The sequence below is a fragment of the Pterocles gutturalis genome, unplaced genomic scaffold, assembly GCF_000699245.1.
Source record: "Pterocles gutturalis isolate BGI_N339 unplaced genomic scaffold, ASM69924v1 scaffold23702, whole genome shotgun sequence".
NCBI lineage: Eukaryota > Metazoa > Chordata > Aves > Pterocliformes > Pteroclidae > Pterocles > Pterocles gutturalis.
The window spans coordinates 12,653-30,095 of NW_010110829.1; the positions used below are offsets into that span (position 1 = coordinate 12,653).

At 44.8% G+C, this 17,443-nt stretch overlaps 1 protein-coding gene across 1 annotated transcript; it reads right to left on the reverse strand.

Annotated features, from left to right (window-relative positions):
* Window positions 1–1,601: 1,601 nt before the first annotated feature.
* Window positions 1,602–16,662, reverse strand: PPEF2 (protein phosphatase, EF-hand calcium binding domain 2). Its single transcript, XM_010073556.1, has 17 exons — window positions 16,444–16,662; window positions 14,324–14,511; window positions 13,270–13,397; window positions 12,736–12,793; window positions 11,657–11,832; window positions 10,525–10,639; window positions 9,267–9,313; window positions 8,651–8,817; window positions 8,530–8,566; window positions 8,289–8,438; window positions 7,663–7,998; window positions 6,075–6,260; window positions 5,231–5,373; window positions 4,622–4,728; window positions 3,177–3,340; window positions 2,540–2,627; window positions 1,602–1,935 (listed from the first exon to the last, which is right to left on the reverse strand). Exons 2-17 carry the CDS (start codon window positions 14,382–14,384, stop codon window positions 1,757–1,759), a joined length of 2,142 nt encoding a protein of 713 aa, XP_010071858.1. The 5' UTR covers window positions 14,385–14,511; window positions 16,444–16,662; the 3' UTR covers window positions 1,602–1,756.
* Between the last annotated feature and the right edge of the window lie 781 nt (window positions 16,663–17,443).

Sequence of the window (17,443 nt, forward strand, 5' to 3'; positions counted from 1 at the left end):
CAGTCTCTGCAATATCCGTAGTTTACTTGGGCAGGCTGCAGGAGGTTGGTGTTTTCCAGTTTCTCCTTCCTTTAGACTGCAAGGAGCTGAAGGTAATGTTTTTGCCACTTTATGTACGTGAGTTATACAAAGCTTTGCTGCCTCTCAAATAACAACAGAATATGTAGATGTTGTCTTCTGCCTTTTTTTTTAATTGCTGGAGAGTAATAAATTCAATCTGACTTTGTAATAACTTGTGCATGGTATTGGCTCTTTCTCAGCTACATCAGCAAAGCCGTGAAACTGTGAACAACTCCAGGTTAATGCACTTTACCCTCCTCCAGGCCCCCCCAGCTGCTTGGCAGCCTCAGCCCCCAAACTAAAATAAAGGTCAAGTCTCTTAGATCCTACCTGGTGCCACATAGTGCAGAGCAGATGGCTACTACATGTACAAGAGACAGAGCTTTTATTTTTTTCCCCAGAGTTTCCCTTTTTTCCTTATTATAAAGGTCACTGGAAATAACGGAAACAAAAATACATTATTCTGTGCAGTAGGAGTTTGTACAGCAGAAAGAACTCAAACACAGTAGTGAAAAAATCAGTTTGTTCATGAGCCACAAAAAAAAAATCCATTCATAAAATTTGAAATGTAGAAAGATAAAAATACACCCTCAGTAGCTTTCTTTAAAAAGCCCCTATTAGAGCCTGTATTGGGCATGTGAGAGAGTTTATTTTTGGAAGCATGGTTCCATTACAGATGAAGAAAGCGTATGTGGAACTATAAGAGGGAAAAGGATGAGTTTATTTTTGGAAGCATGGTTCCAATTAATATCTCAAATGTGCAATACAGGCTCTAGCAGGGGCTCTTCTAAGAAATTGAATGAGGCTAGAATTTTCTCTTTTCAGGGCCAGGGTAGCAGTCTAAGTGAAGTCTTCTACCACGGTGCCCCTGCTAGAGTGCTTTGAGGTAAATAGGTTGTTGTTTTCTTTGCAAACACTTCAGATCCAACAAAACCCCCCTTTTTTAAACTGCAATCGTACCATAATTTGAAAGTATCTGGAAGATGCAGCATAGGCACTGTAGCAGGGGGCTACTTAATCTTGAACTGTGGCCTTTGAAAAAGAACTGGTGTCAATAGATATCTTAAAAAGCTCCCTGCTAGAGAGAGTTTTGCATGTCTGAGAAGATAAGGGGTTTTCTAAAATGTTGCTCCACTGCACATATTTAGCAGCTTCAAACTTGCAGAATAAACTTATCACAGCAAAGGAACAACAGAGGGGAAGGTAGGTATTATCCCTGAAACAGCAATGTTGCTAAGAGTTGACAAATTAGAGAAGGCATGAACAGTGCAAACCAGCAAAAAAACTGTTTATTAAAAGGAAAGCTGTGCTCTGGCAGTTGCTACCTGGCTAAAACACTGCCTAGAAGAAATACCTTTACTTCCGTTTTACTACACATGAATAGACCTGTAACATTTCATCACATGCATTGACAAGAGAAACTGGGTTGTGTCTTCCCTTTGAGCAGGAATTTCTACTTTAAACATAGCTCCTTTTTAAAAATGCTCAGGATTGAAGTGTAGCTTTTCTATTCTTGCCTTCCCAAAATGGAACACAGCTGTTGGCTACTGTTTTCAACCAAGTAGTGCTACAGGTACCTGCCTTCCCTTTCCCTGCTTCACATCTGCAGGCGTGCTCTGCGCTTAGGTCGGAAGCGGTCCCCCTGGCTTTGCAGGCAGTCAAGGCATTCAATGTGGCAACCGCCACTGGGTTCTCACTACTGTGACTGTTTGACAAGGCGAAAGGCTTCCAGGAACTCGTTGAAGTCGATGTTTCCATCCTTGTTGAAATCAATGCTGCGAACTAAGTCGTTGATGCCGTCATCCGTGAGTTCGATGTTCATGTGGGAGCTGAACAGCTTCCAGGTTTGGTGGAATTCCTCAAATGAGATGAGACCTGTGGAGAAGGAAGGCACAGGACACCTCAGCGCAAGGTCACCACAGGCACTGCTGCCAGTCAGTCCCCGCTCAGCGTGCAAGGAGGGACCCCTGCTCAGGTTCGACCTCTCGTCCCACCCCTGCTGTCTGCATACCCTAAAGGAAGCAAAGGAATTACTCATCATCTATCCTTTTCATGCTGCAAATAAATTCCCTGATGCAGAGAGCACCAGCTAAAAAAAAAAGCAGTAAAGAGACTTAATACAATTTGGGAGAACAAAAGAAGGCAAAGACTGTTGTATTTCCTCTTGGCTGAAGTAATTTGGTGGAGATGACTGCTTGAAAGGCAGTAACCCTCAAGATCCCAAGTATGGTCTCATCACAATTTTTATTCTGATGAATAATTGTTAATTCTCTGCCTGGACTGCACACTTTCCTTTGGAATGCCTCGTGTTTGTGGAAACATCCAAGGACATTTCAGAAGCTCCTGAGGCAATAACCCTGACTGAGGGAGGAGAAAAACCCAAACCATTAAATAAAAATGCCTTTGTACATACTAAAGAGAGCCCAAAAGTAGAATGGAATACGGTGCAGTGACCAACACCCTCTGCACCTCTGCTTACCTGAATGATCTCTGTCTATGATCCTGAATATGGTCTCCAAGTTGGATCTGTTCCGATAAATGACTTCCAGCAAGCTCGACTGGATGTGCTGAAAGACAACATGGTCACACTCTTAACCGTTTCTGACAGCTCTCTGCTTTCTCTGAATAGTTACTGCAGACCTTCCCATGAATAAAAATGTTTACTTCTCTCAAGAATCTGCCAGCAGTACGCTTTGTTGTGTGTGCCTTATGAAAGTTTTGTGGTGACTGGACCCTCTGTGCAACTCTGTTATAGCACAACAGCAACCTGTCCCTTCCAAACAGACAGCTTTTCCTAACTGTGAAGACAGTGATTTGGGCTACATTTTTTAACTGCTGGAGAGTTGGTTTTGCTGAGACTCAGAGAATGGAGTATAGTTTTATGACCCAAAAGCCTGCATCCAAAGCTATCTCTAGGTTTTGATTTCACATGCATTTATTTCTACAATGGACTGAACTCTGGATTACTCAAACTCCTGCAGGCTTTTCCATCAACTTCAGTATGATTTTGGATTACATAAGGAACCATCCACTCTCCTACCATACTTGGTCGCATGTGCTGGGGATCTTGTGAGCTGCCTCGCATCATGCTTTAACAGAAAGGAGCGAGTTCTTACCTCTTGGCTCCGCTGCTCCATGGCCAAGTCGTTGAGCCAGGACTTGTACTCCAGCATGCCGTCCGCAGTGCTGCGCACCAGCTGTGGTCTCAGCATTCGCCAGGGCAATCCCAGGTGCAAGACTGACTCCACTGCCGTTGCCCAGTTGCTCAGTGTGATCCTTCCTGCAAGGAAAAGGAAGAGCCGTGGAGACCTCTGAGAGATGGGCAGCTGAAAGCACATGAAGACAGCAGGCACGTGCTTGTTTCAATGCCACCGCCTGCTATACCACTGTCCCCTTCAGCTGCTGTACAGGTCCAAGCCCGAAGCCATCTCCAGGAGATCCTTCACACCAAGCTGCAGCACAGCTGCCCACCAAACCAAAATCCATGTGCCCAGCTCCCTCTTTAGGCAGTCAGTTGATGGGACAGGAACACAGGAAACACATCGGATGCTGTTCGCTGTCACCACCTAGAACAGTATGCATACACAAGCTACCATGCTGCTGACAGCAACAGCGTCATTTCTCCATGGCACACTTGAGTGCTTTGATACAGTAAAAAACTCTACATGGCCGTACAGATGTCAGCCTCCAGCAGGCCTAAGTGCACTTACTGCTCTCCCCTGCCTCAGCAAGCTTTTGATCGTTGCAACGAATCAGGGCCACAGGGCTGCAAGCCTCTGAACACCAGGAAGGCACTAACTTTGGACATTTTATTATATAGTTATGGCCTCCAGCCAGGCTCACCCTGCAGATCATGGCCTGCACAACTGCACTAGTACTTCCTCAGTGACCCAGGAACATGGAAAAGCCCCTAGTTTAGCAGCTGCTGTAACAGCTGAACTGGACTTTCGTGAATGCTGCCCAGGAAGAGAGAGATACCCCCAAGAAAGCAGTTCTGCCAACAGCTGTGTTCCCCTCCCCAAATAGACAGATCTCAGCAACGAGTCTTGGTTGCTGCACCTGCAGAGCACTCCTGGCAGCCATAGAATTGTGAATTTGCAGCTCCCTCCTTAATGCTCTGACAGAGGCAGCTGCCACAGGATATCCCTCACTTTTCCCAGTGATTTTAGAGTCTTGGGCTGAAGGGGCTCTAGAGACCACCCATCCCTTCCCAAGTGACAGGCATGTTCCAGGTCACCTTTTCCAATGCTTCGTCAATACTCCTGTTCCAAAGGGCTCTCCTACTGCCAAGTCTAAATTGCTATAGCTTAGGCTAATCACTCTTGCTTCTCCCACACTCCCTCATCATAATGCAACTCCGATGCATTAACAGGTTCCCAACAGAGACACTGAATAGCAGTAAATGGGACCAACGCTGTGGCAAGGTCTGACAGCCTCCTCCTGTGACAGTCACTGACAGCTATCAGCGAGGAGTCTCCCAACTGGCTGTGCACCCAACTTGGCCTCTTCACAACCCTGTACCCACCAGGGAATTAACTTGAGTTTCTGGGCTCAGATTTACCTGTATTGTCCTTATCATAGGCCTTGAACGCGCTGATGAGGGCTGAGGTGTGAGCAAAGAGCTTTTCCCGCAGGGCTCGAAAGGCTGACTCCTCTACCCTGCTGATTCTGGAGGATGCAGATAAGAGAGAAGCACATTAAAGACGCCCTAAAGTGCAAGAGAAGCTGCACCTTCCCAATCCTCTAGCATGTCCGCAGATTGCCCAGACCCTTGCACAACTGCTCTGGACACCTACAGCTGCACCACAAAGCTTGTGACAAGCACACTTCCCCGCAGCTGATGTGGTGAATCCCTGCATCAATTTGTGAAGTAATAAAGCAGAGGGGAACCTCAGCAAGGGTCAAAAGCTGAAACTTGGCATTGAAAAGAGAAACTGGAAAATCATCAGTCTCTAAAAACAAGTCCCCTTCTGCCCTTGTAACACTCCCTCCTCAAGCCTTGAGCCTCTCTCAGTAATTTCTGCGCAAAGCTTGAGTCATCTTCTAATGCTGTCATTTAGTAAATCAAGCTGTGAAAGTTCAACTCCAGAGTAAAACTTTCTCAAAGCTCCAGAAGTTTTCGCTTTCAGAATTTTGACTTAGTGAATACAGAGCAACTGGAAAGCCTTGCCTTTGGGTCATAGTGAGAGTATGAGCTGTCTTGTTCGCTTGGTACTGAACAAAATGGGGGACGAGGTCCGGTCCCAGCTTCACATAGGCTCCCCTGTTGCTGCCAATCTCATAGTAGTTTGAGGCTGAAAATATGGTCAGCACCTAATCCCCAAAAAAGAGAGGCATTTACAGTCAGTACTTACATCCTCTATTGTATATACACCTGTATCAGTGAAAACAGCACAACCGATCCCATCTGGAGTGAACAGTCTGTGAAAGCAACATGTTTTATATGGACAAGGAAGAGCAAGGAGGCAGCTGGCCTGGAAGCCTTATGGGTGTGAGTTCCTCGATGTTCTGCCAGTCTCACGTGGATCTGGCTGCACACTGGGCTCCCACGATTTCACTGTACTCTCCTGATAAACTTCCACACTCCACTGCAGTGAGCGGTGTCAAAAAGTGCCCCTGGCTGAAGTCACTGAAGTGACCCTGAATCTTCTGAGAGCAAAACTTTGCTGCAGCAGGTTAGTAACCCCCTTTTGTACATCATCTTCAGAAACAGCTGCATTAAGTGGGGGCAATGGCACAAATGGGTTCAGATCTTTTCTCAGCTACCACATACAGGGATGTGCTTTGCCTGCACAAAAGATGCCCCCAACAGAGTAGGTAGCTCCAGACTGCCCTGACCTAAGACCTCAGCTGGGAACACACTTCAGTAACTCCCAATAAGGCTGTCCAAGGATTTTGTATGTACTTAACAAAGCCCTGTTGGAAGAAATGCAGATCTGAGACAAGCCACCACAGAAACCCTACCCTGGCAGGATGGAAACCTGAGCATCCTTCATGCTGTACCCCTCACTGACCTTCCGGTTGTGACAGAACTCGTAGCCCTCTTGCTTGCACTCATGGGAGCGGATGAGGAACTGCAGGTTGTGCTTCTCAAGGATCTTCTCTGTCACATCAGGCCCAAAGTAGCAGCCACCACCTCGCACCGTATTTGCTCTGCAGCCCTCCTGAGGCATGGGGTCACTCCAGAGAATGTCTAAAATCTGGAAGGATTGGAAAAGTTCGCTGAATGAAGTGTACCCAGCAGATATCACCCATCAGATTTACTAAGCAAATACAGCTGTCTCTGAATATCTCTCTGGACTGCTGCTATTACCATAGTGCAGGGAAGCAGACATGTTTCCTGCATCCTGGCTGAACCACTGTGCTGCTCCACAGGACTGCCACAGACCTGGTCCACCACAGAGGTGACAGTATTGTTGGCCTAGAGCTACAGGCACACACAAAGTGCCTGAGGGAAGAGGGGTGTCCATAAGTCAGGCCTGATATGAGTTTTCCCTTGGCTGCCTTTAAGATTTCAAAGAGCCTTGCCTGTCCTCCTCCGTCCCAAAACACAGGTCTCAGGGCAAGAACATCCAGCAGATCCTGAGACCATGAGCGGGCTTAGTATTAAACTCCTTTGCTCCCTAGCCAGGACATTGCGCAGCCTCCAGTAATGTAAGTGCTGACTCAGTAACCACTATGTGGATTAAAGTTCAATGTCTTTAACCCTGACCTCAATATACAGCTTTATGCTGAGAAGGCATGCAATGCCGGGATGCCATGTAGTGTGAAGTAAGTAACAATGGTTTCAGAGTGCACAGAAGTGGCTTACAGGCTGGTCCAACACAAACAGAAAACCAAGTTCCCAGGCTCTGGCCTGCCTGGCAATCTAGTTTCAGTAGAGGCCAGCTAAAACCACAAATTCAGTCTGCTCTCAGCACCCAAGATCGCAACTGGCCCATCAGCAAATGACATCTCGTTCATTACCTACCGAGCTGACTTCAGATACCCCATGTACACAGCAAGCAATACAACTGGGCTCTACTATCAGTCTTGTCTATTGCAGTGAATCAAAATGTTGCACCACTCTACAGCTGAGCAGCAGATTTATTTATACAACAATGGATGAGTGCTGTGCTAGAGGCAAACAGCCTGGTAAAGGGGCTGACTCGCAAGGGTAGGAGAAAGGCACCAGCAGAATGGCAGCTAGCACCAGTCTTGCACACAGCCTGCATTCTACGTGACTCTTGTGCACAGCTCTTCAATTGCTAGGGAACCATGCCACAGGATGGGCTGGATGTAGCACAGGCATCTAACGAAACATCCCCGGGCAGCAGAGATCACATGCTCACAGTACAGCCTTTCCTGACCACTTACCCCTGAATGATCAACGCCAGGCTGCCTTGGCGAGCAAAGCTGTAGGGACAAAATGGCACAAACACACTGGCACTTCAGCACTGAGTGGCTCCTGAACTCCACTATACAGAGCAGCCAAAATGTCTCTGCAGAGAGGTCTGTGCACTGACCCGTACATTTTATACTCAGATTTCCTCATAACGGAGAGCAAACCTGCAGGAGGCACCCACAGCCCCCTGTGCTTAGCATCCTGCTTGGACTACTCACTTGCTTACACTCCTCCTGGCGAGTCCAGCACGGCTTGTCTAAGTCCGTCAAGGAGACCACACTGGAGTAGGTAAGCTCTTCGTCCTCTGACTCGCTGATGTCCACCAGCCGGCGGCACCAGTCGATTTGCTCCTGCACCGTCTGCCGGACCCACCTGGAGAACTCCAGCTTGTTGGCCATGCTGGGAGCCTGGGATGGCCGGGGCTGTAGAGGTAAACTGGGGGCTGTCTCGCTCCCTGGTGGGTCCGCCTCTACTTTGGTCTCCCCGTTTAGTTCCTGTATTTCCACGTTTCTATTCGACTCCTTTCTTTTCTTCCCTCTTAATACAGAAATGAACTGAAAGAGGCAAGAGACAAAAGAGAGATGGTCACACTGCTTGAGAACCTATATCTCCAGCTCTAACACCTTCCACTGGCAAACTGCCAAGTGACCCAAGCCCCCGAGCCTCAATTCCCTTTGCTGCCATCAAATGCTAATTAATTGTGGGAGATTACTAAAGCCATCTTCTTGGATGTGCCATTCTTAGATTGGTCTTGTCAACAGCCAAGCTGACACGTAGAAATAAGCTCTCCACCGCAAATCAGCAACACTGTTGTCTCTTGGAATATCTAAGAAATAAAACCTACTTTGTTCCTTTGAATTTTCTCGAGCATGTCCAGGTCAGTGGTGTCAGAGATGCCCCCATGTATAATGAGGACTTTCTGATCAATCAGGGTGGCCAGGGGCAGCCAGCAGAAGACATTCTGAATCATCTTCAAGATTTTCTTCCCATGCACCTAAGAGGACATGTCAGAAAGGAAAAGAGAAAGCATCAAGCCTTGAAAGTCGACATCTCACGTGGTAAAGGAGACACAAATGTATGCCTACCTTATATTTCTGCATTACTTCCTTGGCAAAACCATAGCTAAAGGAACAGTAGAAAGGACATTCAGTGAGATTTTGCAGTGACACCCTTGACATTGTGATCAGCCCCACACAGAACCCGTACCGTAAGTTGACCATGTGGTCCTCATGGTTCCCGCGGTTGAGATGAACCTCCTTTGGATAGATCAAGAGGAAGGTAAAGAGGACAATGAGGATCTCGAGGGACTGTTTGCCTCTGTCTACAAAGTCTCCATTGAACACGTAGGACTTGGAAGGGGAAGGAAGGCCATTCTGTAAAAGCAAGGAGCAGGTGGATGTTACCAAAGAGGCCCCACCATGATCCCCTTATACCTCCCCCACCCCGACCTGCACAGTCTCTCACTCCTGCCCCAGGATACCTTGTACAATAGATCCTGACTCTTATTTTTATCCTGTAGGCTCACAGTGGCAAATGCATTGAAAAGTGAAAGCTAACAGTGAAGAAAGGATGCCATTGGTATCAGCACTTACAAAAACATCCACTGGTACTTTTCAAATGTACATACATATCACAGCACTTCTCACAGATTTCAGAGTCAGCAAGGGTATAAGCTGCAGGTTTGTGAAGCCATTTAAAACCGACCAAATTGACCTGGAGAATCACACATGAAGGGCCCAATTTTGCGAACACTTCTCAGCATGACCCATGTGATACTTCTCACAATACCTGGCCAGCCTCCCTCTTCAAATATGGTACCCACCTTATAAAATATGAGGAACAAGTCATCCAGCTGGCCGTGCAAGTCTCCTAACAGACACAAAAAGAGAAGTCACGGTATGTTTACCTTTACGTTAAAAATAATAAATAACTTCCTATGAAATGTCTCCTCTATAAATTAATGACCACTGAAATAGTTTGAGAAGTTCAAGGTACAAGTTTCCATACACTGAGGTAATGTGCTCAAAGGAAAAGGACATGATGTAAAGCCTGAGAAGGATAGCAAAAAACCTAGGGTAGCTTCTAAAGACTCGGATTAGGGAGATTTTTCATTTATATCTCTTATGATAACACAGCATGGCACAAGAAACTGTTTGATCATTACATCAATTACAAAGAAAGCTTTGCATACAAAATTGTAATCCAACTAAATGCTCCTTTAATAAAATATTGGAGAGTTTTGTTTTCCAGAAGCTGACTGCGTGCAAAATTCTGTGCTAAGCACATATTTTTCAGAAATCTCTCAAAGTTTAAACATTAGTCCCAGAGTAGGAAAACGATGGTGAAAAGCTTTGTCTCTTTCAAATCTACTTACTAAGACTCAAATATATGTTAGTATGCTAGATCTGAATGCATATGCTGCTGCTAATGAAGACTCAGACAAAACAGCTCCAAGACTTGGTTGTTTAAATAATCCCAGGCCACAGAAGAGGGCAGAAAATGATTGAGTGTTGAGACCAATCCTCAAATGGGTGCAGTTTCTGCGATTTAGTAAAAGGACTACAAGTTTGGGGTGACAGAACAAAGACAAATTTTAATCCAGTTGAAAGTTTCTTCAAATCTTTACTGTAATGTAAAACAGTTTTGAGAGCCACAGGCTGTTGTAATCACCCTTCACCTTCCTGTAGACAAATGTATATCCTTATATTTTCTGTTCCTCTCTCCTCTTTTTGCATTTTTATAATCACCAGGACGGCGCCACTGCTACCGCAGGCTGTGCCAAGCTGAACACTACCATCTAGGGGCAGGGTTTGTTAACAATACATCCCAGAATCTCTGATGGAGGCCAAACACGGACTACGGATAGACAAACCACCTTCCCCCAACACCCCTGTCCCGTTCCAGACCAAGCACAAGTAGGGCCATGATGCAGACTTGGTCCCTCCAGTCTTCAGGCTAGTCTTCACAGCAGCTCCAGCACAGCATCACAGGGTAAACCCAAGTATTTTATCTCTTTCCCACCCCTTCCAAGTCAGCGTGCCGCCCCAGAGACTGCGCAGTGCCCTCCCACCCAGACGTACCGCACACGGTGACTTCCTCGCTATAGCAGGTGGAGACGTGACTGATATTTGGCAACTGCTTGAGGTGCTTCCTGGTCTCATGCAGAAGGTTTAAGACATAGCGAGCGTGGAGCTGCTACTAGGAGAAAGCCAAGGGATTAAAGCAGGAAATCAGTGACCTCTGAGCAGCAACACAGCTCTGTCTACAAAGGCCCTGAGGACCCACTGCAGTAGCTTGGGTGGCAGAAACTCTCCTTGGGACAAGAGTCAGTGCTGACCTACGGGCTTACAAACAACATGAGGCAAACACTGGGCAACAGCAGGATAGAAGAGACTTGCCGAAAGCAGCCCAGCCTCAGCACTGGCAGGGCTGGCAAGGGGACTCAAAAGCCTTAGCACCCTGTGATCAAGGCTTCATCTGCTAGGCAACACCGCCTCCTACAGCAGCAGAAATTCCAGCCCAGGATCACAGGTAAGAAGCTGCTCCTCTAGATCTTTCTTAGCCTTCTCCACATTAAGCCAGGCCCTGAGCTGCCATGTGTCCTGCAGAAATATGTTTACTCAAAGCCGGGTGTAGGCATTAGTGAACACTAGAGACCTTTGTTTTAGAAGTTGTTTTGTTTGGAAATGTTTTGGCCTATTTTGCAGCTCACCACCTTGACTGAGGGGTGGCAGCAGAACACTGCAATTGTATGAGGACTTGTTGGTGCTGCTGAGTTGGTACTGGACTTCCTCATCAAAACCCCCACATCCCACATTTTAAATATGAGTCAGAGTTGCATGGCATAAAACATAATTTTAATCAGCTGTTTCCATCTGGGACATCCCATACTTTTTTACAAATTGAGGAACTGCAACAGAAAAATTACTGGTTTGGGTTTTTTTTTTATTTTAAAATTAAATTCAGGTTAGTATTGGTGCACACCACTGAAAAGTTTGCAGTTTTGACAGAATTGCATTTTCCAGAAAGGAAGAAACTTCTTATGGCAGGGGGAAATATCTACCAGATCATTTCCACCCCCGCTTCGCTTAACAGCTTGCAAGCTCATTCTATTCACATCAGCTTAGTTTGTTAGGAAGCCTAAAACCAAATTATCTATCCTACACCCCTGTGTAAAGAAGGGGGAAGCATGGTTCCTTTTGGGATCCTTACTTGTTTCTGTTTGAAAGCTTCCAGCAAGGCAGTCGCATGGTCAGGAAGGAGTGGGAAAGACAGACGGGGTCCAGTGTAAGAGTCTGGCACCTCCAGGGATTCATAGTCACAGTATTTTTCCAGCTCTGCCTCTTTGAAGCTTTCCCCGCTTATAAACATGCGACTGATAAAATCCCCTGGATGACAGATATTGGTTGGTTTGGTTGTTTTTTTCAAAAGAGAAAGAGACAAGAAAAAGTCAATTTGGCTCAATACAACATTCTAGTCATTTGCTAAAGAAAAGCTATTTGCTTAGCCTAGAGCTCGTGAGCAATACCAGTAAATAAAGAACATTTCCTACATCCCACTCTTTTTTCTAAGCCTGCACCTACATTCTCAGTGTTGCTTAAAAATTGTTTAAATACACATTAGTTTTCTATTGCTGTAACATCTCACAGCCCAACTCAAGGAACAGGACATTATTCTGTTTTATGTGGACACTGAAAAAAAAATCTTCCTCAACAGAGCTTTGCTGTAAAATGTGTGGGGTGGTTGTGACAGAAAGGCTGACAGCTTGAAAGGAAGGAGTAACTTCAGCAGGTTATGGTCAAAGTAAATAGTTAATTTTGACATGCTCCCATCAGATTTCAGAGCTCAGTGCATTAGCAAGTTCCCAGCACTAAGAAATAACATACAGCGCTCTCTGCAGATTCAGACAGATACTGTGCTGGTTCTCGCAGCACTTTTTTCCCCCCACAATTACAAGAGGGAGTCTAAATATAAATAAAGTAGATAGATAACCTGGAGCAGAGCTGTGGTTACCAAGGATCACTGAAAAAAGGCAGATTTCTCATACTGCTCTTAGAAAATATACCGAGCTCTTGTTCCTCCTTTGAGCTCGTAAGGAGTAGGAATTACCCCCCATCCCTTGCACAGCTCTGACAGTCTCCAGACAATTCACTCCCCATCCAAATTCCGAATGCCATGGCTCTCTAGACTCTCTTGGCCCCCTTTGCCTTCGTGAAGGGCAATGAATCAATTCTGGGCGCAACCTTCTGAGCTGCTGGTGCCACGTCTACCAATGGCACATAGAAACTTACTCTCTTTACTGCTGCTCGGTGTGAAGTGGTCCATGAGGTAACTGAAGAAGTTGTGAAGCTGCAAGAGAGAGAGCGCCCATCATTATTTACCCTGGAATGACATTCTGCAGACTGGCAACTTGACATGATTTTCTTTCTGGAAGCATTATCTATGCCCTTCTCATGTTCTCTGGCATGTACAGTAAATCATGCTATACCAATTCTAGTTTTCAATGTCTTGTGATTAAGTCAAAAAGTAGCTTTACCTTCGGCCGTACAGACAGAAGTACACCTATAAACCCTCCCTCTCCCACCTGACAGCAAGGCAACCATATAAGAGAATATTAATGAAACTTAAAATAAACCAAAACAACTAGGCTTGCCTTTTGTGTTCAGACTCAGTGGGGCTTAGGATGCTAAACAGTCCTTATAGCTTTTCTTCAAGGTCTGTTACTTAGGGTTTCATCACACACAAGCAGGCAGGAAAATAATAGGCAAAAAATAGGCAGAGAGGCAGGATGTATTTTCCCACATACTCATTCCTTTGCACCTTACCTTGATCTGATCCTGCTCACAAGCATACTCGATGGATTGAAATATTCTCCAGGTGCAGCGTCGGCGCATTTCCAGCCGGGCAACGTAGCGCCGATACCACTGTTGGATTAAGACGGCTGCCTTGAAAGCTAGGGGACAAAACCAGAACCAGCCTGCTGAGCTGCAGCTGAGGTACTCTGGTAGCGTGCCTTTCCTGACCCAGAAAATTAAGAGGCATCTTTCTTTTTCAGGAGCAAGTTTTCAGGAAAGGTGTTCTGATGTCTAAATATTAAGGATAAATATAATGCCAGGAATTTCCAGGGGCCTGGTCATGGTTCAGTCCACAGCCTAGCACCAGGCTCTTGCCTCCAAATGATGGCCTTCTGCCCTGGTGTTTAAAACATAGCCCTTCCTCTGCACTTCCCCAATTCCAGTGTTTTTCATTAAAGGATTATTTCACATAGGGTGTGTGCATATTTAAAGCAAAATACTTTGGAGAAGTTTCCCATTTCCTTTTTCAAGTTCTGCCACAGAACTTTACGTACCTGTAGAAACTTCCATCCTCCTTAGCTGGTCTTGACCCCATTTGGACCACCTGGTTACTTTCCAGCACTTTGCCAACCAGCTCTGCTACTTGGCACCTCTCTTGTGATCATGCTTTGTGTCCCTTTCTGTTAATTTCTGGAGCCTTGCCCTAGAGCCCCATGTTTAAAACATTTTCTAACAATGCTTCTCTGTGTCATCTTTAGCTGAGGGAGTGAGGGGTGACTGTTGTATCTACAGGCTGGCCCCAAAATCAAACGGAGACTACAGAGCTGAACTTGCTGCTTCATTTCTGGTCAGGTTTTGATTGATTTTAACCTAATCCTCATCTAAATAGCTCTAATTTTCTCAAGCCTGTTAGTCTTCTGCCTGACAGCTGAGACTCCTGGTCACAGGATACTGAAAGACATAACCTCGCCTCAATACTACCAGGAAAACCAGGTAACTCAGAAGAGAAACGCATCCACCGAAACCTCCCAACAGCATGGACAGAGGCAGACAGGGAAAGATTGCTTTTCAAAGAATCACTCACCATTTTCAGACTTCTGCAGGGAGTACTTGTAGTTGGCATTTACAGAATTGCCAGATCCCATGTTCTCCAATCAGTGCTCCTGGAATGTTGCAGACGGGCTGAGTATCACCAAAACCACGAAACAGATGCAGGAAAGATCATCCGGTCAGAATCAAAACAGCTGTAACATGTCCCACAGTGCCAAGAATCTATAATTAAATATATTCACACTTACTAAGATAACAGGCAGATGGCCTGTCTTGTGCCCAACTACATCTTCTACTATCTGGCTTTTCCACCGACTTTGTTGTTCTAGACAACCTGAGATGAGGATTTCTGACTCACTGTTTCAGATTTCAGGTCAGCTATATGAATAGGAATCATTTCAGCACCTTTCCTATTTGTATAAAAATAGCAGAGATTGCATATCTAATACTGTAATTGTACAGGAGATGTATAAGTCAGGCATTGCTGTACTCTCACAATGCTTCACATGCCCAATTTTAGGCTCCTAAACTCTTAGCCATACAGCAGTCTTTGTCCTGAACCTTGATAGAGCTCTGGGAACAGACTGCATCTCCAAATCCTCATGCTACCTCCCCCCCGGATTTCCTCATGCACAGCCGGAGCTGGGAGGCATTTATACACCATACAGAGAAAAAAAAAAAAAAAAAGTTTTTGATCCTGATCTGGAAGTATAAAAGTCATTAAGTTGATTCATTAACAATCAGTATATGCAGACAAATATTCATGCACATGGCTATCTGTGAAGGATAACTCTCGTTATGAGGGATGAAGACACAGATGGTATTTAAGTCTATTTGCAGTACCACAGCTCGAGGGGAGATAAGTCTAAAATAACAATTAGCTATCATAAGAAAATAATCAGCTTTGTTAAACACTGCTTTTCTTCTCCTGGTGGAACTGCTTGAGTGTGGGGAGATATTATACCATCAATTGCTCTGATGGTGGCCAGTGTAAAAGGACAGGACAGCCAGACTTTTGTAACCTCACTGCTGTGGAAAGCCCTGGTCAGAGTGAATGTATCTTATTTCAAGATTAGGTGAAATTCGGAAATCTCTAACCTTGAGGACAACCAGAATGTCGTTTACAGTCAGACATGTTTCCTCTGGGGAAACAAACAAACAAACAAACAAAAAAAACCCCCAAACAAACAAAAACAAATCCAAAACCAACCACAACTAACAGAACAACAGAAGTTCAGTGCCTCAGTAGAAGACCACAGACATGCAGAACAGATGCACATTCCCTGTTCACCAGAGGTAGTGTTCTAAAGCGGGAGAAACACGGAACAGCCACACTCCACATATATCTCCCAAGCCAATAGATAATATTCACATTTTTGCAACTCTTAGAACACAAGCTGCTCATTCATTTAATAGTACCCTATAATACCACATGAAACTCATTCGAGGAAAACTTGCACAAATCCATTTGTGCCAGCCACCCCAAAACAACAGCAAAAGCAGAGGTAAATTTCCTGGCTCACCACAAATATTAACTCCTTCAAAACCAAAGCAGGTGACAGTGTTTTGAATCAAATTCTACACACTGTCGCATGAGCTCATCCAGATTACAGATCTGTGCAGAATTTGGTGCTCCACCTGCAAGGAACACTGAAGCTAATGTGAAGCTAACTCCAAAACAACAGGGCTTCTGGGAAAGATGATACACTTCATGTATTACATGCACAACCGGATCCCTACTAACTTGACAGTTTTACAGACATTTGGACAACAGAGGGAAAAGATCATCAGAATCTGGAAGGCAGGGGGAGGATACAACAGAATTGTTGAACATTTAGTGACAAAAAACCCTGAAAAAGAAACATGTTGGAGGGAAACGGAAATCTTAAGTTCTGATAAAAGAAAAACTGGCACATCTTGTAGCTGGAAACTAGATGGTGAAGCTTCTTTTATTTTACATATTCAACAACCTCTGCATCTGCACAGTTACTGCAGTGCCAAAAAGAATTTGAGATAGAAAACTCCCAACCACAGTTTTATACAGCTTGACATATAAATATCGTATCTTCACCTCAAGCTAGCGATGCTGAGTAACTACTCTGAACACAAAACATCGTTACAGAGAAAAAAAAAAAAATGAAAAATGCAACTTACCTTGCCACCAGTTTCTAACTTACGGATTTATTAAGATAAACACAGTAGAAGCTCTCCACTTCTTAGATTTTTGTTTGTATTCAGTACCCAAAGTGATCAGTAATCTCTGAAGTGATTTGCTTGGTTACAGATTGAGAAACTCCTCCTCAGAATCTGAATAATCAAGTAAGCAGTTCCCTTGGGCACGCAGCAGAAACTGCCATGTCTTTTAGCACCTGCGGTATAAAACACATGTGCTGTCCTGCAGCAAGCGCAGACCCTTTGCTTTATTTACTGCACAGTTGTTTTGAGCAGCCTTAAGAATCCTCTCCCATGTGATGCTTAAGAAAGGCTACAGGTCTGAAATGGATTAGGATTACTGAAGAGGATTATGAATGGGAAATACAGTGTGTTGGCCTCTCCTTCTCTTGACTCTCTATGAGTCAGCCTTTGCACACTTTTCAGTTGCCTTTTCTGAAATGCAAACTTCTTGAGGAAACGGAATGAAAGGTTTCACCCATTCCCTAACACTGGGCTGAAAAATCTTTGGGGCTTTGTACCTCAAGAATCTGTACTGCAGAAACAAAAGGATAGCAGAAGCAAGGATAATGTCATTAACTTAGTTCTATTTAATTACTTATCAATTTAAGTCATGAATCTGACTGGGCTTGAGAAAGCAGAAAAGCTATTCTCAGTGTCTAAAAAAGTGGACACACAAAGCAGATGAAATCTCAAACAGGCAGTTAACTAGAAATGGTCCTACACTTTTTTAAAAACAGCAAGATCCCACAAAACACCCAAGCCCTCTGAAAACAATCAGCACTACATTTTAATGTTTCTAGCATTGTTAAGATGGTTTTTTTAAAAGTACTAACAATCCTGCCTCTCTGCATTTTTATCAAATTTAAATTCTTAGGGAAAAACAGCTCAACACATCTCACAGGTTAATTCATCTTGTTTGTAAGACTTAGAATCATAGAATGGTTTGGAAGGATCATCTCATTCCACCCCCCTGCCATGG

Bases quoted from the DNA above. Each gene is read 5' to 3' on its own strand.
- PPEF2 (XM_010073556.1), bottom strand. From the start codon at position 14,384: ATGGGATCTGGCAATTCTGTAAATGCCAACTACAAGTACTCCCTGCAG. The intron at 5,374-6,074 runs GTCAGTGAGGGG...TTTGGGGATTAG, and splicing joins AGTTCTGTCACAACCGGAAG to GTGCTGACCATATTTTCAGC. The intron at 3,341-4,621 runs GTAAATCTGAGC...TTTTCCTTGCAG, and splicing joins CTATGATAAGGACAATACAG to GAAGGATCACACTGAGCAAC.